The sequence below is a fragment of the Sorghum bicolor genome, chromosome 7, assembly GCF_000003195.3.
Source record: "Sorghum bicolor cultivar BTx623 chromosome 7, Sorghum_bicolor_NCBIv3, whole genome shotgun sequence".
NCBI classification, from domain to species: domain Eukaryota; kingdom Viridiplantae; phylum Streptophyta; class Magnoliopsida; order Poales; family Poaceae; genus Sorghum; species Sorghum bicolor.
In genome coordinates, this window is record NC_012876.2 from 61,203,966 (window position 1) to 61,228,755 (window position 24,790).

The 24,790-nt window shown below is 41.9% G+C and overlaps 1 protein-coding gene across 1 annotated transcript; it reads left to right on the forward strand.

Moving 5' to 3' along the window:
• On the forward strand, window positions 2,850-5,270 carry LOC8057853 (protein SHI RELATED SEQUENCE 1). The gene is made up of 3 exons (XM_021465781.1): window positions 2,850-3,631; window positions 4,106-4,248; window positions 4,449-5,270. Exons 1-3 carry the CDS (start codon window positions 3,237-3,239, stop codon window positions 4,835-4,837), a joined length of 927 nt encoding a protein of 308 aa, XP_021321456.1. The 5' UTR covers window positions 2,850-3,236; the 3' UTR covers window positions 4,838-5,270.

A 24,790-nucleotide genomic window follows, 5' to 3' on the forward strand; every position in this document is an offset into this window, starting at 1 on the left:
TTTGAATTATACTGTTTGAGGGAAAACCCACGGTTACTAGTATGAAACTCGCAGCCAAAAGTAAGTAACAGTCTTGTTCGGCGGCATGCAGTAGAAGAATCTGCCTGTGCGTGGTTGTTGGTTAGCGGTGCCCCCAGAATTCACCCTCGGGCCACCGCAAGATGGATTTTTTTTTTTGACAACCCGCAAGATGGATTAAACTATGCAAGCAGCAGCGTACACAGCGCATGTAGTGTAAAAAAGATTAGAGAAAATAATCATCTTCAGTAACCGAGGCACACGGGGGTACTATCTCTGTTTGATCTCAGGGAGCATGTCAGATTGTGAAGAAGTAAAATATTGGCAGGGTATGATGCCATTTATCTTTTGACCAACCCTCCCTGTTAAAAGTCAAAAGTAAAGAAAAATGGCGGTATTTTTATATTGCGCGTATGTTTATATATGAATTAGCAGATTTTGATAGCAGCTAAGTTGTGGCTATGTGCTCCCACCGTGGTTCAGCCTACCCATTGAAACACAAATACCGGAGGACGGCCATAGAAACGAAAATCATGAAAACGATGAAAATCGGTTGAAATTTTGGCAAAAAGTTTTAAATTTGAAAAAAATCTGAATGTATGGAATCAAAATTACCGGTATATTCATTTAAGGGAGGTCACCAATACAAACGAAAACCGTCAATCTTCGGTGAAAACTGGTTGAAATTTTGAACTCTTCACAAGGCTACACCTACATATGGTGTAAAGCGCACCCTATTTACCTATCTATAATATCATGCATGTACTCCCTCCATCCTATTAAAAGTGATGATTTTGACTTTTTGTCTATTGTGTGTTTGACCATTCGTCTTATTAAAATTCTTTCTACAAATTATAAAATAAATTAATCATTAATAAAGTATTTTTAATAATAAAATAAGTCATAACAAAATAGATAATACTTATACAAAAAATTTGAATAGGACAAATGATCAAACAAGAAGGCATAGAGAGCAAAATCACTTTCATTGGGACGGGGGAGTATGTGGTCAACAAAAGATGGTTTTAATTTCTTTTCTCTCTATAAACGGTTGGATTTGCAGGGCACTGAGACCTCTCCTTTGGGGGAGGATGAGGATGATGATGAACTGAGATCTTGTTTAAATCTAAGACATAAAGTTTTGGCATGATGTCACATCAAGTGTTCTCAGATAGTAATAATAAAATAAATTACAGAAGTCCTTAGTACTTCGCGAGATGAATTTATTAAGCCTAATTAACACGCCATCAGCACATGTTTATTATAGTTTTACTGTAGCAGTATTGTCAAATTATGGACTAATTAGGCTTAAAAGATTCATGTCGCAAAATAGTCTCAATCTGTCCAAACATCCGATATACTCCATACGTCCCTTTTTAATTGTCGCTTGCGCTTCCCGAAAAACATTTGCCGGCAATTATATATTAAAAAATATTAATATTTATAATACATAATTAGTATCATTAGAAAAATCTTTGAATCTAGTTTTTTAACAAATTTATTTGGAGATACAAATGTTCCATGTATTTGCTACAAATCGAGTCAAACTTGTGGCACGCACACCAACGACGACAATTAAAAAGGGACAGAGGGAGTATAGTGAGTAAACTTTAAGAGGAAAAAAATAAACGAGGCCTGGATCAATCTGTCATGGCAAACAGATGATGATCGAGTTTATAGTATACTATAGGTATATATTAATACAAGTCTTTCTCTTTATTACTGTAGTTGACCTAGGTGAGTGCTCCGTGTGGTTCGTCCAGCAATTGTGCGCGCCCTACAAACCGGGACGGGGCGACTTCCTGCTTTCCTTTGCAGGCAAGCAGGTGGTCGGAAATCAAGGGCCTGTCACGTACGACGTCACGCAGATCTCCGCTAGATCGCCCGTGCTGTCCCGCTCGGTCCCTCCCAATTCTTTAATTAATCCGGCCAACTCGCCCCCTGGCCTGCTCGTCATGGCCATGGCCACCGAAAAGCGGAGCGGGCACGCGGTGGCGCGCGCGCGGCGCGCGGCGGGCCGGCAGCAAACCTGCCGGCCGGGCGCCGCGAGCAGATAAAGACAGCGCGCACAGTGCGGCGGCGGCCATGCGCGGCCGGCCGGGCGTCGAACGGGTGGTCGTCAGAGGCACCCACCCATCGCGTTGGTTGCGTCAGGGACTCTCAGGGGTTTAATAATGCCCAGACCGTTAGGAATTTCCCCTCTCTGAAAAGGCCCGCGCCGGAAAGAACATCGCAGCGGCCAATCATCACGCATTCACGCTCTGTATAGTCCTCCTCCACTCTCGATCGTATCTTACATGCAAATATATCAAATGTTTCGTAAAGACGATCTTTTGAGTGGTTTGCTGTACTACACAAAAACATCTGTCTGTTTTATAATATCACCGGCGACGGCGAACGGTGGCGCTAGCGGACGCCGAGCTTAACAGCGTCTGTACTGTGGCTTGCTAGCCGTGTGTTTTCCATGTGCAAGAACAGTGTCTGATGATACGGCGTGTGTAGAGGATATAGAGAGAGAGAGAGAGAGAGAGAGAAATACGAGTACGACGTCGTATACTCGTATAAAATGAACCTGTACAGAAGTTCTACTTCTACGTAGGGAGAGAGGAGGGAGAGTGTGAGCACAGTACATTAATAAATTGGACGTTTTGGGAGCGTGCAGTGCAGTGCAGTGCAGGATCGTTGGCGGCGTGGCAGGCCCTCCGTCCGCTGTCGCTTTCTGCCCCGGCCTCTTTCATCACTCACCTCACCACACAAAAATTAAAGCTACCTCAGCGCTCACCTCACTCGATCGAGCTCCTCCCCCTCCTCCTCCTCCTCCTCCTCCTCCTCCTCCTACCTTCCTCTCCCCACCTCCCCTCTCTCCCTCATCTCCTCCTCACAGCGCAGACACGCCAAAATCCTAGGGAACCCCCACTACGCCTGCACGCGCACACTAGCATAGCAAGCCACCACCTTAGATCGGTCGACACAGCTAGGCTGCTAGCTACCCGCTAGCTGCACCACCTCTCGCTCGCTGCTAGCTAGCTAGCTAGGCTGCCGCCCGGCCGGGCCGCGCGCGTGGAGAGCGCTCAAAATTCGCGCGCACCCGCCACGCGGCGCGGCCATGCTGCGGGCGCCGGCTCGGCGGCGGGGAGGAGAAGCGCAGTAGTAGAGAGAGCCGCCGGGACACGGGCGATCCGCCGCTGCCCGCGCGGGCAGGCTATGGATCTGGCCGCATGGCGGGCTTCCCTCTAGGCGGAGGCGGAGGCCACGGCCGCGGCGACCACCCACACGTGAACCCTTCCTCCTCCGGCTCCGAGTCCGCCGCCGCGGCCGCCGCCTACCTCTACACGGCCGCCACCGCCTCCGCGGCGCCGCGCGGCGGGTTCCAGCTATGGCCGCACCACCCGGCGCAGGAGCACCACCACCACTTCTACGCGCCCAACATCATCCGCTTCGCCGATGACCCCGCGGCGGGATCCTCGCGCGGCGGCAGGGGCTCCGCCTCCGGCGCCGGCGCCGGCACCATCAGCTGCCAGGACTGCGGCAACCAGGCCAAGAAAGACTGCGTCCACATGCGCTGCCGCACCTGCTGCAAGAGCCGGGGCTTCGACTGCCCCACCCATGTCAAGTCCACCTCAGGGTTTTCTTTTTCCGTAGAAAAATTTTTTCGGCACCTGCCGATAAATAAGAAATTTTGGACATTTCGAAAATTTCGGATGAAATTTAAATAAATTCAAATTGATTTTTTAAAAAATTTGACATTTTTTTACTAAAAAAGCTTTCTAATATATCACTCATCACAAATTTATATAATATTAACGAAATAACACAATATATTATTGCGGTAGTACAGCGGGCTGACGGTGGGCGAGCTGCATATGCTAGTGTCACGGAATATGTGAGTGAGAAAATTAAATATTTTTGAAGAAATTTAGGGCTTTGATAAGACTAGAAGATACGATGGGTCATTTTATTGTTGTTTGGAGTAATTTTGAAGCGAAATATGAATTTAACCGAAAAATTTGACTGATATAAAATTTTTTTCGAACCTCACTGAAAAATGTGAAATTTCGAAAATTTCGGCGAAATTTCGCCGAAAAAGAAAACCCTGGTCCACCTGGGTGCCCGCCGCCAAGCGCCGAGAGCGACAGCAGCAGCAGGCCACCGGCGCCGCCGAGCCCTCCAAGCGCCACCGTGACGCCGGTGCCCAGCCCTCCTCTACCACCGCCACTACCACTTCCTCGGGTACGCTCGTATTTTAATTTCTTGTTGGCTGCTTTGCTGCTATAAACTGCACTGCACGTCTGCACGTCTTCCTTTCCTTCACTAGCTAGCTAATAAGCATGCAATTCATCACCACCGTACCCAATAATCCTTTAGCTAGCTGCTTGCTAATCGATCGAGGCCACCATGTGGCATGTGCTTGTGCTTGATCGATCGATCAGGGGAGCAGCAGCAGCAGCAGCAGCAGATGGCGGTGGTGGCGGAGCGGTTCCCGCGGGAGGTGAGCTCGGAGGCGCTGTTCCGCTGCGTCCGCCTGGGCCCGGTCGACGAGCCCGACGCCGAGGTGGCGTACCAGACCAGCGTCAGCATCGCCGGCCACGTCTTCAAGGGCATCCTGCACGACGTCGGCCCGGACCCGTCGGTCGCTGCGGGCGGCGGCGGCGGCGGCGGCTTCCGCCACGCCACCGACGGGTCCTCCCCGAGCACGGCAGCGGCGGGCGAAGGCAGCGTCGCGGGGCCCGTATCGTCATCGGCTGTGGTCATGGACCCGTACCCGACGCCCGGCCCGTACGGCGGCGCCGCCCATTTCTTCCACGGCCATCCGAGGTGATCAAAACGTACGGCCACCACGATTGACACGGCTAGCCTATATATCTGGTTTCGTTCCCTTCTGGATGTGACATGCCATGCATCTCTAGCTCTTCATCGATCCACTGCTTCAATATTTGCTTTACTAGAAGGATTGTCGATCATCACCAAATTGTTACTAGCCAGTAGCTTTTATTTGTTTCCTTCTTCCTCCATCCCTCTTGCTTATCTCTTTCATTCTCAATGATCGATGCATAAACTGATGAGTACCGTTCATCACTGTTTCTTTAGGATCATACTGTTACTACTGTAGTAGTACTAGTAGCTAGCCCATCAGGTTACTAGAAGTATATATATATATAAAGAGCTTGGACTAGCTAGCTAGCTAGGGAGCAGTGTTCATCATGATTCAAAGTTTAAAACCTGACAGTTAGGTAACCTGATGCTGGTGCCTGGGGAAGAGTGGACTATTTTGATTGATGCTCTCTCCTTGCCATTGTTTCTTCCTTTCATCTTTGTTCAATGGTGGTGATGATGCTGTCCCCTGGTGGTGTCATGCAGACATAGGTAATGTGGGTACTTAAGAAGGCTTGCTGTTAACATTTTTGCTCAAGTATATATACTACAGTATTACCGCTGCCATCTTATTTCCACTCCTGTGTGTCTATTCCATAGGGAGTGACACCTTTGCTTTTGCTTTTCTCTTCAAAAGCTGAACCCTAGTTTCCTAGCTAGTAGTCGGAAATTTGGTATGAATGATTGGTGTAGCTGTATATGTCATGCTCAGTATAGAGAGAGAGAAGGGGGGTTGTGAGTGAGAGGAGAGAGATGAGATGAGATGAGAGGAGAGTGGAGAGAGATTTCTTCCAATCCAGTCATCATATGCTCCAGGAAGAAGGCTGGCGGAGTCAGATATCTATGTCTCGAGAAGAATCAAATGACGAGATGCTTGGAAAAAAGGAATGCTCCTGATTAGCGTTACCAATGTCTCCAAGTTTGGTATTTGGAAACAGGGTTCGCCACTGTAGGGTTCCCGATCCATCATATATATCCCATCACATCACCAATCCCAATTGTCATCTCAACTCAATTTATTTTTCCCATACTAATTTAAGTGTCATTTCAACCAGTTATATTTCCTATACACACGTGTAGTGCCTACGATAGGAAATACGCAGTTGCACTTGTTGAAGTACCGTAAGCACATAACTAAATAATTTAGTACGTATTATATTGTAATATTTCCCTGGTCCAAAAAGCAGTGCTGATCATTCTCTATTTTTCCCCGAAATCATGGGAGATTCAATTTCTGCCAATGTTCTCCCTTTTCCAATTTTTCCCTGTTTTTAGGATTAGTGGAGTTCATTCAAAAAATTATTAAAGTCAAACATTGTTTGATTGGCCACTAAAGATAGTTCGATACACCACTAAATATTAATGCGATATTATTGTTGCTATCAAGGATGAAGAACTGTTATTACCTCGCCACCTTTTGGAAATGTGGTGTTATGCCTTTAATTTCTTGAGAAACACATAGTTCGTCGAAAGCTGAACAATGAGGGCAATCAAGTATTATTGGTCTCTCAGGCTCTACCTTGCACCACAAATATGCCTAGTTCTGGGCATTTGTGATAACTCAATCATCATATGATTATTTATTGCTAACCCCTTTGACGGCGTTCGATATCAGATAATTTGATGCATGTATGGTTGATCTATATTTGCATGTGCAATATATATTGATGCAATTTCAAACTTCATCAAGAAAAGATTCATTATGGTTGATTGAGGACTTTTACTGCTTCAAAATAATGTGTATTTAACATCTAACCATGTGCTTTCTATACGTGCCATATCTATGTTTTTTATGACCTAGCATTGTGTGCATATATACTTCTGAACTATATTTATTTTTTCTACAATTGCATCGCATTAATGCCTATGCCCTAATTTAAGAAGGCATTGGTCTTCTTAGGATTCTACTCTCTCCATCCCAAATTGTAAGTCATTCCAAGAATATTGGAAAGTCAAAGCATTTTCACGTTTGACCAAAATTATAGAGAGAAATACTAAGATTTATAACGTAAAGTGAGTATACTATGAAAATATAATTAAGGAAGAATATAATGATATTTAGTTGGTATTATAATAATAATAATTATTTTATCATATAAATTTGGTCAAACTTAAAAAGATTGACTCTCCAAGATTCTTGGAATGACTTACAATTTGGAATGGAGGGAGTAGTATTGTTGGTAGCAGAGATGTATTTTTTTTCCTTTTCGTGGTTAGTAATGCATGGTTGAATGTTCTGAAAACTGTCTTTGTTAATGCTCCTGTAGTATAAAAGCTTATAATCTTTAATCTCTCATATGGGCATTTTTCCTTTTGTTGATAAATATGCATTTGTTGTGTTATTGTGCAGTATTGGACTTGTAGATCGGTCTGATATATGATGGCATTGACATTAACCTATTATTCTCAGCTTTGCCAAAAAAAAAACTATTTCAAAAGGCTGAAAATTTTTGGCGAGATTCATTCCCTTTTAAATAGGTACAATTTCCCCCCATATTTACTTGAAGTAGCTAGACTAAATGGTTGTATTCTTTCAACACTGTAGACAGATAGTACATCAGCTCATTAATTTCCAGGACATATATATATATATATATATATATATATATATATATATATATATATATATATATATATATATATATATATATATATATATTGGTGAGCCTTCTATATATTCTCAATGCTATAAAAACTTAGAGATGTCTTATGCTTTGATGTTATGACACAACTTAATTAACCCCCATCCTTCCCACTGTAGTGTGCTTATGTATACGTTTCTGTCAAATTGATGGTCAATTATGTTTACTTCTGATGGTGGTCGATAATTTAAGAACACACTGAAAATTCTGCGGGAAAATGAAGCAATAGTTGGACAAGACATTTGACCTAAGGCACACCGTGGCTGACCTTTATTTGGCTGTACTGTTAATAATATTCCAAAGTTAATTATGTATAGTATGTAGACAATATTATCTGTTAATTATGTATAGTATGTAGACAATATTATCAAATCTGCAAAATTGTGAATGTTATCCAAACTTAGCCTGATATAATCATCCCATTATATGTACTTGTTTTACGGACAGGATGCTAATTATATTCATGTTGCCTCTAGAAATTAATAGAGGACCTAAGGCTAGCTAAGCTACCAGCTCTACATGTAATTTCTCATTAGAATAATACTTGGAGATTTGTACGGTAAGTATATGCAATATGATATTTTTTTTACCAAAAAAACAAAATATATGGTATATGTTGCCTTCAAAATCTTTTCCCCTTGTGTAGAATGGCTGATAAGACGGCACGTGAATTAATTGGATGCCTAAGAAGTAAGCACTTGTTCATCAAATATTTGAAGTCTTCCATATTTTTACCTAACTAGAAGTCACAATCAGGCACATGATAATGTATTTGTCACGCAACCTCAAAGATGCATGGTGATTCGGCCTAATCTCTTTGGCTTTGATCTGTTCCTTTCAATCGAAAGGCTAGCTAGAACAATAATCAGTAACTCCGTTGGAACTTTGCTAGAGAAATTTTATGCGTACGTTTCCGATTCTGGATTATGCATATATATACTAAAGTCAAAAGTTGCTAACTGTTCACTATTGTGTTGTAGTATACAATCTGTGCATGCATTATCTTCTGGATCCTTTGATAGCTTCCACACTGAGAGTGATTGGACCTATATATATACCACTGTATATTAGAGTAATATATGCAGTCAATAGTTGTAGGTAGCTATCTAGCTTTTAATATTTCTAGATCTATAATTTCCTTCTAAAATCCTGCCATCATCTAAATGTTTACACATAATAAATTAAAGTAGATTAATTAATATTAAATTTTTATAAGTTATATACCGCAGCACTATGAATTAATTAAGCTAATTTGTGGCCTTGTCGGAGTGTCTCTGATGATGAGTTCCTTCTTTTTTTTTGTCAAATGGCATTTTTTGCTCTTCCAGAATTTTGATTTGAACCTAATATGCATGTACACTACCACTTCAATATGCCAACGTGAAAGCTCAACTTGCATTTTTTTAGAGGGATGCATTTGCATCACTTGAAAGTTACATATGCTTACTATACGGAGGGTGTCATTAGGGGCTTGTATGCTTCCACCACTTCCGCATTAGCTAGAGATATGATGCATGCGCATCATCTGTAAATTCATAAGTCCTTTGGGTGCTCCCTAATCTAACATATATATAGGATTAAACAGTATGGTACAGTACATAGCTTTGTCCAAATAATACCTATCCCCCAACGTAGCATGTGTACGGAGTTATTGTTTATCTATAGTACCGGCGGGTATCTTGTTCTATTCTGTCATACATACCTTAGAAAGCAGCAAATGGATCAGTGTTTATTATATATATAAGACTTCTTTCTTCACCGTATCATATTTGGACGACATTGATATGGTTAAGTACAACTTAGCATCTAATTCGCACAATCCTTTTAGATTTTCTCCCTTTAGGCCTTGTTTGGATGAAGTTGAATTCGCATCAATCCATATATATTGGGGTGGGTTGGAGTGGAACTTGAACTAAATTCCACCACAATCCACTTCAACACATGTGGATTGAGGTGAATCCGACAACATCCAAACAAAGCCTTAGTCTATCTTTTCTACGTGTTATACCTACACGGCGACCGGGAAATCAAGTTTGATCCACCAATATGATTAATCACTTTAGTATTTGTAATTCTTTAGAGCCATACAACTCTTCTAGGGGTTCATGGACCTCTACAATGCATGTGTCACTACCAATTTTAAGATGAAGGTAGCTTTATTTTCTAAAAATAAATTTGTAGCCTACAACAAGTGCTCTATTATTAGTGCAGCTATTGCAGCCATTTTACAGAAAAGAAAAGGAAAAAATAGAGTTCGCAAAACGACACACTGGGTCTCAAACCCAAGCTAACGTGAAAGATGTTCCCCCAAAAATTAAAATGATACACGCCCAAAATCGTCTGAGCAAAGTATATATATTTTTGCATGTGCACATGTTGTGTATATCCACCACTAAATTTGCAGTATCTTTTGAGTGAAAACATGTGGGGGCCGGGGTGAATTGGCCCACATATGGGTCACAACAACGGAGGTCCACTATGTACAAGACATGACGGCTGGAATATACACATGCGTGCCTGTGCAAATATTGAGATAGATACGTGTGTTTGTGTGTGTGTGTGTGTGTGTGTGTGTGTGTGTGTGTGTGTGTGTGTGTGTGTGTGTGTGTGTGTGTGTGTGTGTGTGTGTGTGTGTGTGTGTGTGTGTGTGTGTCGATCGATGGGATGCAGAACAGCTGCGATATGATGTATACTATACTGGAGTGTCTCCCCACACCCTTTTACGCCGTTTCCCTTTGCTCTAAAAGGAGCAAGTATAAGGAGGCAAGGACGCGACGGATGCTACTAACTGCAGCCCTGCGCGCGGCATGGTATGGTTAGCAAAAGGCATACTGTTCATCTCTCCTTTTCAAGTAGAGTGAAAACTGTTTGTGTGTGTCTCTCTCTCTTTTTTCCCGTTAGAGGAAGCAGTACGGTTAAAAATGTTTTTACATTGCATGTAGGAGTAGGTGCGTCCAGTATTACATGTGTATTTGGATTGTATCGATCGCGAGGCATTCTTGTAAAAGATTTGCGCATCATTTTAGTGGAGATAGAAGAGTTGAACATACGACGACGCACTGCAGACGAGTGCCCTGCTGGAGGTCTATAGAATTACAGCCGTCTAGCTTAAGATTCAAGTTTCGGTATTTACACGAAAGTTAAACAACCGATCGAGATTAAGAAGTTGTCTTGCCGCTTGCGCGTCCGTCCGCTGCAAGCTTCCAGCGCGGACCCTGTTTCGACGGCCAGTACACACACGTATATTGATGGTACTATTCGCGACGGCACATGGCGCAGGATGCGAAAACTGCGAATGCATATGCAGACCGTCCTCATCTTTATCGCCGTCGCTACAGTAATGCATGCATGCATGCTCCCAACCCATAGGTTCTCTCTCCTCTTTTTATTTGCTTCAGCTTTCTAAAATTTTTCAAGATTCTACGTCAAATCAAATCTTTTAACACACGTATAAAACATTAAATATAATTAAAAATAAAAAACTAATTACTAAGTTTTTCTGTAACTTTTTAAGATAAATTTTTTGAGCCTAGTTGAACAATAATTGTCATTATACAAATGAAAGTGTTATAATAGTAAAGCCAAAAATTTTCTCCAAGCCACATGACAGAGGAGAGAGAGGAGGCAGAGACGACCTAGAGTCTATAGCTAGCTAGAGAGAGATAGCTAGGGTGGATGGTGCAGGTGTAGATGCAGATGGAGGCAATGAGCTGCAGCTATCTACTCCTCCTATGAGCTAGAGCTAGAGCTAAAGCACATAGTACTAGTAGTAGCTTAGGGGTTCTTCATCATGGGGAATCCTTAGCTTAGGCCTTGTTTAGTTCGCAAAAATTTTCAAGATTCCCCGTCACATCGAATCTTTGGTCGCATGCATGAAACATTAAATATAGATAAAAATAAAAACTAATTGCACAGTTTACCTGTAATTTGTGAGATGAATCTTTTGAGCCTAGTTACTCCATGATTGGACAATGTTTGTCAAATAAAAACGAAAGTGCTACAGTAGCCAAAAACCAAAGTTTTTGCCAACTAAACAAGGCCTTAGTGTAGAGTAGTAGGGTGGGGAGAAGGAGGAGGAGGGAATTGGCCATTGTTGCCGCGCCCTGCCGGCATGCATGGCATGGTCCCAAAAAGGACGCCGCGCGGCGTCGTCGACGAGTCACGTGCCGCCCGCCCGGCGCCGATCAAAACTTTGCATGCATCAAAAACCTCCACGCACACCGCAAAAATCCAGGATTTGCAGGGACGTTTATCGTTGCAGCTAGCTGCAGAGACCTTTCGCTTTCACTCGCGCTTGTTGGGCAGTTGGGGCTTGGGCTTTGGGCGCATATGCACGGGCAGGAATAGCTTGATCCCCGATGGATGGATGGATGGATGGATCGGCAGAGCTCCTGGTCAGATCAGTGTTCCCCCCACTCCTGCAACCAGATCGAGTTCATCAGTGTCGAGATCGATGCCTCTGCGACCCTGCATGCATGGTCGATCGCCATCTCTTCTCATATAGCTGGTCCAGGATCACAATGCGCGACCATTATGCTGCTGTCGCACACGGCAGTGCAGTGGGAGATATAGTACTCGTAGTAGCATCCATCAGTATTATAGATCGGTCCATTCCATTGCTTGTCTGTTCCCCCTCTCACACAGTGACACAGCAAGCAGCTCAGTAACTGTTCTTCATGGCGGGCAAGTGCATGCGGCTCCCATGCTCTCTCACCTGCCCTAAATTCAGCTTCATTCACTCGCAGCTAGCAGCAAGCACGGCCTGTTTATTTATTGCTAACCATGACCACCGGTAGAGATCTCCAACGAACCTGGTACGTGATGCAGGGACGGACGATCGACTGGTCGAGAGAGACAGAGATATTAATGGTCGATTAATTAGATAGCTTGATCGATGTGTACTACTCGAGGAGATCTTGTTCGATGATGAGATGGAGATTGTGGAGCATCAGTTCGTGCGCTTTCGTCGCGCCTACATACAGGGTGTTGGACTAGTTTAACCGGTGTAGCATCGATTCACCTTTCTGGGGTGCAATATCATATTGGATTTGGATCCCCATTTTAGCTAGCATCGATTCACCTTTCGGGGGTGCAATTGTATATTGTTAACATTGGATGGATGTGGATCCCTATTTCAGTGTTCTTTAATTTAGTTGAGGACCTACAAAGCAGGTCAGCGGTATATATAGCTTATATTTGCCACTCCTACTTTCTTGTGTCACACATGCATGTGGCTGCCGTTGTTGCGCGTAGTGCAGGAAAGTTCATGCATGCATGTCCTACTGCATTCTTTCTCTTTGCATGTACATAAAACTAACCGAATCTCACCTCACCGGACGGGGGCCGGGCTGCCAATACACCACACTATTCCATTCATTCATTCATTCATTCATATATGGTGTATTTTAAGGGGATGTCTAGATGCTTTTCGAATGGCAAAATTTTTTGCCCTAATTTTTTGGTGTAAAATTTGTGCTAGCTCATTTAAACTTTACATCTTGGTGTTTAGACATATGGCAAAACTTTAGCCATGCATACATAGCACGTGCCCCCTTTGATGTTTTTGCCCAATTTTAGGCTTATTGGGTCTCAAATGCCAAAAGTTTAGCAACCCAAGTTTTGCTTTTTTTTCCCATACTGTTTAGATCCATTCTGCCAAAAGAGGGGCTAAAACAACAAAAGTTTTGCCAAAAGAGGGGAATTAAACACCCCTAGTTTAAAAGGGTAAAGTTTGCAAATATAAATCAGGAATAATTAATGCTAGCCAAATAGTAAGATGTGTGCATTCTATACTCCCTCTGCTTTTTTACATGTCATGTTAGAATTCTCCTAAGTCAAACATTACAATCATTGACCCATCATTTTAGAAAAATCCATATACTTGACAACATATGAGTTACATTTTATGAAATTATTTCTCATTCTGAGTCTAAATATATAAATCACATTGATGCCAAGAACGTCTATCTACTGCTCAAGCTCCTCCACCGGCTTCACCACCTAGAAGGCTCAGCCTAGGGGCTCTAGGCCTATGAGCACACCAACCTGGCGGTGCTCAGGGTCTGCTTTCAGTGTACCAGCACATCACCAAGTTCTCGGTGGGGGACGGAGGCAACACAGACTTCTGGAGGGACTATTGGTTAGGCGACAAGCCACTGGCCGACCGACTACCGGCCCTCTACAAACACTACACCGCCCACGCCACGTCTGTGCATGACATCATGCACGTGAGTCTACGCCACTTGTTCTAGCATCAGCTGACCTCCCAAGCATCAGCAGATCTTGACCAACTCTCCGAGATGCTCCAAGAGGTCACGCTTAGCATGGAACCTGACAAACGCTCCTGCTTCTTCGAAGATGGCAGGCATGGGCTCGTGTCGGGGCTCATCTACAAGGCCTCGATGTGTGGTGACCATGACTACACCTCCTACACCTTCGTGTGGAAACATCACCCCACTATAAGTTAAGTGCTTTGATTGGCTGCTCATGAAGAACAACATCCACTGTCGATAGGCCGTAGCCTGCAAGAACATCCTCCAAGATGCAACCTGTGAAATTTGCAAGGGGGTAGCAGAGTCAGCGAACCACATCTTCTCAGAGTGTTCATTTGTTTAAACCTTCTAGGCAGCCATCGGCTGGCTCCTAGGCAACGTTCCCAAGGTCTCCGAGCTATCGAATATGAAACTCATCCTCCCCTCACGTGTCGCAAAGAAGGTCTTTCACCTTCTGCCCTTGCATAGAAACGATGTCGTCTTCCGAGGGTTGCCTCCCAATGTTTTCTATCTTATCTTAGCATGCAAGGAATCCATCAAGGATTGGAGTTCTCGCATCCTAAGAAAAGAAGAAGCAATGGCCAATAGTTGGAGATTAGCACTTTCTATGTAATCTAAATGCTCCCAGAAGCTTGTAATTTGATGTAAACTATGCAAGACTCCGTCTTCCACCAACCAGGTTCTCCTTGGGTATCTGTGGAATGAAAATACAAGTGGGGATCCCTTTGGCCCCCCTCGAAGTTGACCTCACATAAATATATAAATCTATATATTTATTTGGAATTACTAGTCAAAGATATAAATATTTGACTTAGGACAAAGCTATTAATGACATCTAATAAGAAATGGAGGAAGTAGTGTACAAACAACTAGCATTAATACATTTCTATTCACCGTGTGCTTTAAGGTTACCTTGATTTTGTAGCAATTGATAATACTCCCTCTATCTCAAAATATTTTTTCATTTTGGGCTGGGGATTCATTTTTCTCATATGACTAGTCATTACTGCATTCTAAGGCATCATTAAGGCGACATTTGGATCCCTCATCAGTCCTTGCCATGCCTGGTTGGGCAAAGATAGAGGTGTTTGGTTTGCCTCTTCACTGCCTTGGTTCTTATACTTTCGAGCTTTTCTTCACCAAGTCAAGCAAACCAGTCCACTCTTCGGCCCTAGCAAGACTAGCTTTGCTCAGCAAGGTGAGGCGGGTGCAGTAGCTAGACGAGAGCACACTAAGGGTGTGTTTGGTTCTCAGGAGAGACTTTGCCTTGCCTTGCTCATATAGAAATCAAGGTAGAATTAGTGTTTGATTTCTTGATGAGTTTGCCTTGGGATTTGTGCTAGCAAGATTTTGCTTGCTAGTGGAAAGGCTCACCCATGTTGGCAATAGTACTATTAAAAAATGGGAGACAAACCCCCTAGATTAATAGAGGCGGGCACAAAAGGGCATTACCTCTATTAATGGAGGGGCACCCTAGGAGAAATGTTTGCCTTTGTTAACCTTTTAACAGAGGTGGTCACCTTGAGGAGACTGTCTCTTCTATTAATGCTCCATTAATGAGGCAGACGCTTTAAGACAATGCAATAACCACCTTTGTTTGCTCCAATAACAAAGTTAGACAATTAAGATGACCACCTCCTTTAACAAGTGTAAATTGCTAACTTGGAATTTCAATTTTAATTCCTATCTTTGTGTGATTGTCATCAATTACCAAACAGAAGGAGATTCGAATCCTTAAGTTTGGTTTTGGTACTTAAATGACAACTAGTGGACTACAGCTTTTGATGAGTTGTGATTGAGCTAGGGTTCACACCAAGGTGGTGAGCAAGGCTAGGAGATGGTTGTGAAGTGATCAATCTATATAGAGCTAGCTCACACTTGTAGAAGAGAAGAAGAGGTGAAAACAAGCTCGAAGGCAAAAGTATGCTAGGGATTTTTATTTCACTAGCCGAGATGCAATAGAGTGCATGGTCAGATCTAAAATAGATAGTTGTACTATTAATATGGGAACTCTAATGCTAAACAATTATCTAAGTGCGACTTGGTATGAACCAACTTTGGATATGCATTGGACCTAGTGACATGGTGAGATACAAGTGAAAAAATGTTTTGAAAAGCTAACTCAGTGCCTAAGGTGAAGGTTCATGTTGGAACATATTGGAGTTAGTGGATTTGAGATGCTTGCGAAATGAGACTTGGTGCTGAATTTTTATGACCACCCGAAAAAGTTTGGTGCCCTGTTGGGTTGCACCGGGAGAAGCATGCATTATAGGGTCTACACAGAGGCTAGGGTATGCCGCCAGACTTATTCATGGCCACCCACTAAGTAGCATCAGAATATACCCCTAGCACTATTCATTTTGGTAGGATATTTGAACAGGCGCATCGGAATTCCAATGGGTGGTCAATGAAGTTTTTCGGTTACCCTTTATAGCTCTTGGGTGCACGACTAGTAAGGTTTTAAGGGTCACCAAATTTATCCGGTACCTCGCATCAGAAAAACACCAGAGTAAAGAGAACATAGTTGTTGGGTTCCAACGGCTAGTTTGCCTCAGGCCGAGAGCACAAAAAATGCACCAAATTTGTGTAGTAAGTGCAATTAAGTTGACACTAGAGAAAGCACTTAGTATGTAATCCCACACCAAATACAAGCCGTCGGATCTCGTAACCGTTATTTTGGTGCTCCTTCTCTAGTGGTGATTGGAGTTTTCTGGTGACTCCATAGACAATACAATCAGCCTTTTTAACGACTTTTTTAGGGGGGGGATTTTATATATGTGTGTTGACTGGTCGGCCTTTTTAGGCCACTCTTGGCATTCTAACTGAACCAACACTTGTGTGAGCTCTAAATTACACTTCCCACTCATCTCTCGTTGCTAGTTGCATGATCTAAAGTGAGATTGGGAGAAATCTAGTGCATTTGCTTAGTTGACCTGCATCTAGTGGCACTAGTTCATCATTTTAGTCTTGGTTTTCTAGTTAGTCTTGGTGGTTGATGCCACTTAGACGGCTTGGTGATTAGAGGAACGTTGAGAGGCTTGTTGGTGCTTTGCAACAAAAAAAATAAAATCAATCAAATGTTTATGGGAAATGAGGACATGAATGCTACGTATCTAGTTATAAATCTATATCAAATTAAAATACAACCCACAATCTTTTTCCTTTTGTAAGGCATAGAAATATAATGCATCAAAATATCCATATCTTTGTAGATTTTGATATCGAGTTGGTGACTTCCTTTGTGGGCCCATAAAAATATGTTATAATATTTGAGTTATGTCGATAAGTAGTTAGTCGCCGCAGTATCTATTGTTTTGTCCCCTGATCATTATGATGAAAATCTTTCTCAATTTTCACATGGCATCCCTCATCGAGGATTGCACTGGTATATGCATACAACTTAGAGATACATTTAATTTAATTAAATTAGATAACAAACTGTTCAAGATTTTAGTTCACAGTTTAATTAGTTGAATATTCCTTGATTCTAATAAGTTTTATTTCTAACAAAAACTATATCAACAACTTAATAGTGAGAATATTTCTTTTTTAAGGAAGGATCAAGAGTTAAAAAAATCAAAATATTCATTTGTTATTTATTAATTTTGATCCTACTATATAAGAAAAAACTATCAAATGTGTCATGTGTTGATATAGGAAATTAGGAATCACACTTGTAATACCCGATTTTAAGGACAAAACCAGATATGCACCATATGCGAGTCTTAGAAGCCAAATCTCACATATAGCTATGAGGTGATTCTTGCGGTCAGAGAAAGATCTTGAAGTCTAGTTGTTCCCAGAAAAATTTGAATAACTTTGCACGACCTTTAGATACACCAACATTATTGCAAACTGCTCCAGAAATCAGCAAGGGATAGAAACAAGAGATAGCCAAACCCAACTACTTATTTCATTAATCCTTATGTCTTAGGTCTATAAACTAATGAAATTGTGAAGTAATTCCACAAGATCATTGCAATCATTACAAAGATCCAAATCAAACATAAGCACAATAACAAACCAACTAAGCACACTTCACTCAACTTGCGATATTATTGTTCTCTTCATTAAGGGCAAAGATCCTAAAACTTATGTTTCAAAGACGCAAGAAGGGGGTAAGAAAAGGTTCTAATAGCATACCGAATCAAGGAGTGAAGGTGAGAACATGTACTTTTAAAATAAGCAACAAGATGGAGACAAATAGCAAGGATAGGGATATAGTATGGATGAAAATACCAAGGTTTATAGAGCAAGGATTTTATGACAATTCCAAAACCTTAAGACGACAAATTTCTAACTAGGCTTGCGTCCTACAGTCAGCATTGCTCTGATAGCACTTTGAAATACCCGATTGTAAGGACAAAATCAGATATGCACCATATGTGAGTTTTAGAAGTCAAATCCCACATATAGCTACAAATAAGGGGTAATATCAAAAGACAATGCATAAATATATAACGTACTTAGTATAAAAGAGATAACCTTTGATTGCAAACAGCGGATAGACACTCCAAACTTCAGGTATTAACTTCACTCTACAGGATCCAACTGACTGGTTGATCACAAGCCTAAACTTCTCTTGAGGTTTGGGGGAAATAGCAAGAGTGAGTCCATGTCGAACTCCACAAGTATAGCAACTAGATTGTATAGCTCCCACAATCTCATGATCAATGTGACAAATAATGTAGAGCATTAAATAATAAATAATGAACATATATAACACACAAGAATCATCATCGTCGATGCAAGAATCCCCAAGGCCGCTCTTGACCGTGAGCACGGCTAGTATACCAGTTTTTAACACTCTGCAGAGGTTGCACATCTTTACCCATGAGTCATGATTTACCCTTTCACCCGAGGTGATCAGCCTCTTAACCCACTTCCAAGGAAGGTCGGCAGGGTCACTATGAAGCCTTTCAAAGTCTAACATGTTAGGGCCGCAAGGTTTCCTTTGCGTGCAGATATAGAGCCCCCCTTCCGATGGCACAATGACTCGCAACCTATACACATACAGACAGAGGCCACACTATACCCAAAACGGTTCAGCCCCTCCGCCCTTTCGGGTAACCTCTAACAAGCTAGAAAAGGTCTTCATACTGAGCTAAAGCCAGAGCCATTATAGCCCTTATGGTTGCACTGTTGTCCCGGGTTATCACTTACAGATAAATCATCAAGTGGCTAAAAATTATTTTTATTATTTATTACTTAACATTAATCTAGTCACAGGATCATGGCTACAGAAATAAAATCCAAATGCTATACTTGCCTTAATCCATATGCTCTTGCTGATCTTGCTATTTGTCAAAGCTCTGATCTTGATCACTGAAGTACTCTTGTGCACCACGAATTGTTCACCGTATAAACTCGATCATCGATCACACAAACAATCGGAGACAAACATACACGAAGCAAACAAGGCTACAATTAGAACAGTATACCAATCATATAAAAACAGTATGAAAAGTTTATAAAAATGATTCTATGCATCGCTACGATATCATAGACGTAAAGATCATGAAAATCGGAGCTAAAACGGAGAAGTTATGAATTTTCTAAGATTTTATATAGAAAAGTAATTAATTAATTAGGGTCACGAAAATAAAAAGTTTTAAACTGAGAAAATAGTGTTACTAACATGTAGAGCTCATTAAGGCCTTGTTTAGTTCCGAAAAGTGAAAACTTTTCGGTACTGTAGCACTTTCGTTTGTTTGTGATAAATATTCTCCAATTATGGACTAACTAGCATCAAAAGATTCGTCTCGTGATTTACAGCTAAACTGTGTAATTAGTTTTTGTTTTCGTCTATATTTAATGTTTCATGCATGTGCCACAAGATTCGATGTGACGGGGAATCTTGAAAACTTTTTGGTTTTCAAGGTGAACTAAACAAGGCCTAATACGAATCCAACGCAATTTGGATGGGTCAAAACGGAGTTAAAATGAATATTTTATGGCCAAAAGAAAGTCAGTGTCAATTCTGTAAATAGTAAAAACGTATTTTTAATCTAAAACCAAGTTGTTTGTGTTTTCCAAACTGAAAGGCAAAGTGATTGGGGCTTACGTTGGTTGACAGGGAGCAGGTTCACCGGCAGCGACGCTTTCTTGGAGCTACAGCAACGCCGGAGCAGCCGACCGCTCGTAGATGTCGTGTATAGGCAAGACGATGACGATCACGTTGTAGAGAAAGAAAAAATAATTTTTATTTTACTACCTTAGAAATCCTCAAATTAAAGGCTTCCCATATGATAGTTTTTGATGTGCTTTGCCTAATGGGTTGGTACATATATATAGGGAGAAAAACTCCCCACCTCCACGTCAACTAGCAATATGGTACTAATTGATTTGCAACCTTCATCTTTACTAATAGGCCTAATTAATTATTAAAGCCCATTAGTAAATAAAGACATTGATCATTGAGATCATGAGATTGAGCGTGAGATAAAATGAAAGATTTTATTATTTTCGAAATTAATTAATTTGGCGAATAAAATAATCCTAGAAAAGTCTAGAATTATGATTTAAGTCATGAAAAATACTCCGAAAGCTTCGAAAATTCAGGAAAAATTCTCAGAGATATTATAGAACATGGGGAACCCGAATAAAACTTTTGGAGCTCATGAGAAGATTGTTTGGAGTATCTAAAAATTAGATCATGCTCACAGAAAAGTGAGAACACAAGCTGAAAAAATTCCCGAAAAAATTTGTAGAGAGTGCTTGATGGACGAGGAACTAAAAGAAGTGCTTTGAGTGACAAAAAAAAATATTTTAGAAAGATCCTAATAAAAAGCTTAGAAACAAGAAATTTTGTTGATAAAGATAAAGATAAAGACGTACCGGTCAACAAGGAAGATCGATCTAGTAAACGCATTTTAAAAACTTTGCTCACTCAACACATAAAGGAGCAACAAGCATCACATCAAAATATATGCATCAACATGTATGCATAATAATATTGCTAAGCCTTATGATACATTTTAATTTAAAAAAAATATATTATTTTTCCTATATTTTCATGAGCACAAAAATATAAAATTAAATAATTTTATCTATATTTCAAAAGAAGTAAATTTTAGGGTGTTACAACACTTCGTATCATCGCTAGATGTGAGTCGTTCTAACTTGTAAGAGCGCAAGTGTTGTGGGTTCAAACCACGGAGAGCATCATGTTGTTGGACGAAGTTTGGTGTGTGGATCATGGCTGCCTCGAACACTCAAAACACTTAGAGAGACATGTGATTTTGTCCTGGTTCAGGCTTTTGAACCCCACGTCTAGCAGTATAGTGTTTTTTTTATGTTATGCCCTATTCAAGGATTCTTACATGGGTAAGAATGAGAGTTTGGTAGGGAATCGGCGGTGCTATCCTAAGGCTGGTTTTCCAGGTTGGATGATCATTTGTCTATGTTTTTTATCTCCCTATCTCTGATTGATTGAATTGGCTTTTGGTCTCTTCCCGTCCCTTTTACAGGGCATGGGGTACAATTTTAGGGTTTTGTCTAGGTTTGGGCTCCTCTGGTTCCACTACTATAGAAATGAACTTCCGTAACGTTGCTACTGTTCACTCCGTAGCTAGCGGACGTGTTTTTTGCCCGCTGCGGTAAATTCATGATTTACCGCAGCGGGCACTTTTAATTAACCGCGACGGACACTTTTGCCCAGTTGGTTTACAGCAGCGGGCATCTTAACATGTATGTCATGAAAAATATATATTTTCTATGGCGGATGTATTAAGATGCCCGCTGCCGTAAATCGATTTACCGCAGCGGGCATCTTAATGTGTCCGTCACAGAAAATATATATTTTCCGTGGCGGGCGCATTAAGATGCCCGTCACAGTAAATTATTTTTAGTGGAGGAGCACTTTAAATGAACCGCTGGAAAGAGAGAAGCAGCTCAGTCCCTTCCTTCCTTCCCCACTCGCGACTCGACTCTTCTCTCTTCTCTCGCAGGAACAGCAAGGGCACTAAGGAGGAGCAGGAGGAGAGGAACACCGAGAAGAAGAAGGCCTCCAAAGGCACGTCTATCCCCATCCATCCCTACCCTGATTCCCCCTCCTCCCTTGCTCACCTCACCATCCAATCCCCATCTGATATGACTCTGTCTATCGATTTCGTCTCTGTGTTTGCTTGCAGGCAGCTAGCTGGAGACCAACAAGAAGGCCATGAACATCCAGGTACGTACTCAGTCATCCCCGCCGCTCGCGCACTCCCGATCTCCCTCTCTTTTTCACTCATCTCACTGTTCTTCCTTCTCTCTTTCCAGATCCGGTGAAGGAGCCGCCACGGGCCAGACTGGTAGGTGGAGGCCGGTCATGCCCATCTCTGGTGGCGGCGGAAGTCGTGGCTCTCCCTCCTATGTGGGGACCGATTGGTTTCAGCGTGAGAAGGTGGATTAGAGCGGATCCATGGACGACGACGTCGACGACCCTGAACAGCGGCGCTAGGTTTCCCTGGCGGCGGCGGCAACAGGCTGGATGGGCTCGGCGGGCCTGTCTAGGTTTTTTTGTTTTTTTAAATCATTAACCGCGACAGGCAACATAAGATGTCCGCTGCGGTTAATGGGATTAACCGCGATGGGCAACATAAGGTGCCCGCTGCGGTAATTCCATTTTCCGCAGCGGGCATAAGCGCTGCCACGGTAACCGTGACCTTTCATTCGTGGCGGACGCCAATACCCGCTACGGTAAATGTAAAGTGTCTGTCACAGTTAACAGTTGTGTAGTAGTGTTCCTTCGTCTGGAATGGAGTATAAAATGAGGCATATGTTCAATTTGGAGGGACGATGCGGAGAGTCGTTATTAATTCAGGTTTTCAAATCATAAACTAAACGTGAATCATATCATTTCCGGATATGGACTCCCAAAGGCTAGCTAGCTAAATATGGGCTCGACATAAAGTTATGAATTCGTACGACGTATATAGCAGTAGCACCTCGAGTTGTCCATGTGTACTCCATGGCATGCATTGAGCGGCGCAGCCCGCATTTCTAGGAATCTAGAGCTGCAAAACTTGCTAATCCCAAGCGTAAGGACACGCTTATATATAAAGTTAATTAAAGGTCTCGATCGGGCGTGCACCGTACCATGACACCAAGTTTAATAATACAGCACATTAGAGTTTTCTCCCAGCCTACCTATACAATAGTTAGCTATTCATTATTAATACATGACCCACTTATCTCTCACAAAGTTTTTTGGTTCGTATGACTAAGAGCACTCACAATGCAGACTTTATCATGGAGTCTAAAGTTATTTATTACCTCGAACAATATGGACTTGGAGTCTAAATAAGACTTGGAGTCTTAGTTTTTCTACCTCTTTCTTCAATAAATATGGTGCCACATCAGCAAAATACTATAAATAATATGTAATTAATTGTCTTGGACTCTGTGATAGAGTCTTGCATTGGGAGTGCCCTAAGCTGGCTATAAGGCCATCCTCAATGGGTGTTTCATGACACAGTTTCCAACACAGGATGAAACTCTCTCTACTCCCATGAAACTCTTATCATCTCTCTCTTCATTAATATAGCACCACATCAGCATATTTAATGTGCATGAAACTCCAATTGAGACTGGCCTAAGCTTACAGCATGCTTCTCTTCTCTTCTCTCTTTTTTTCCTCCACCTCAGCATTTAGTCAGTTACAACCCACTATAATATTTGCTTGCATGTGAAGCTAGGCGAGGCATATGCAAATCGAGCATGCATGCTCTCCCTTCCGGCCGTGCCTCGATCGAGCATGCACATCGTTATTAGTGGAGAGGCAATCGTGCCGACATACTATTCTAGCGCAGAGACCCGTGTTTCCAGCGTTCGCCGGCTGGGCTGCATGCCTGCATCAATCCGCAGCTCGCTCTGCCTGCCGGAAGCATCCAAGGATTCGGCTAACTACCGGCTTGTTTAATTCGCAAAAATTTTCAAGATTCTCCGTCACATCGAATCTTTGGTCGCATACATAGAGCATTAAATATAGATAAAAATAAAAACTAATTGCACAGTTTACCTGTAATTTGTGAGATGAATTTTTTGAGTCTAGTTACTCCATAATTGGACAATGTTTGTCAAATAAAAACGAAAGTGCTACAGTAGCTAAAAACCAAAGTTTTTGCCAACTAAACAAGGTGATATCACCCCGGCCATGCACTGGCCGGCCACAGCTGACCTGACGAAGATGATGCATGCATGTGCAGTTCAGAGCCCGGCCGGCCACCACGCAGCTAGCATTGCTACAAAAGCAACACTAGGAAGTAGCTAGCTAGGTAGAGACTAGAGAGACTACTGCATATGCATGTTTAGTTCTCAAAAAATTTTGCAAAATTTTTCAGATTCTCCGCCACATCGAATTTTTAGACACATGTATGAAGTATTAAATATAGACAAAAATAAAAACTAATTGCACAGTTTGGTCGAAATTAACGAGATGAATCTTTTGAACCTAGTTAGTCTATAATTAGATAATATTTATCAAATACAAACGAAATAGCTACAGTGTCGATTTGCAAAATATTTTGGAAGTAAACAAGGCCGTGGCTATTATATGGATCGAGGAGTTTGGAAACCAAGGCCTTGTTTAGTTCCGAAAAGTGAAAAGTTTTCGGTACTGTAGCACTTTCGTTTGTTTGTGACATATATTATCCGATTATATACTAACTAGGATAAAAAAATTCGTCTCGTGATTTACAGCTAAATTGTGTAATTAGTTTTTGTTTTCGTCTATATTTAATGTTTCATGCATGTGCCACAAGATTCGATGTGACTGAGAATCTTGAAAACTTTTTGGTTTTCAGAGTAAACTAAACAAGACCCAATTAAAGTACACAGTAATTAACTGTCTAGAGAACTAGAATGGCCGTGGTGGTAGTCGTATTTGCTTCAGAATATCTGCTCATCCAGTACGTGTTTTCAACAATGATTATCTCTTCTTTCCAAGAGACTTAGGGTATGTTTGGTTCCCGGCCACACTTTGCCACGCCTAAGGTTAAGTAT

Excerpts from the sequence above, each read along its gene's own strand:
- LOC8057853 (XM_021465781.1), top strand. The coding sequence starts at position 3,237 with ATGGCGGGCTTCCCTCTAGGCGGAGGCGGAGGCCACGGCCGCGGCGAC. Across the intron at positions 3,632-4,105 it reads GACTGCCCCACCCATGTCAA|AAAACCCTGGTCCACCTGGG; the intron begins GTCCACCTCAGG and ends TCGCCGAAAAAG. Across the intron at positions 4,249-4,448 it reads CGCCACTACCACTTCCTCGG|GGGAGCAGCAGCAGCAGCAG; the intron begins GTACGCTCGTAT and ends TCGATCGATCAG.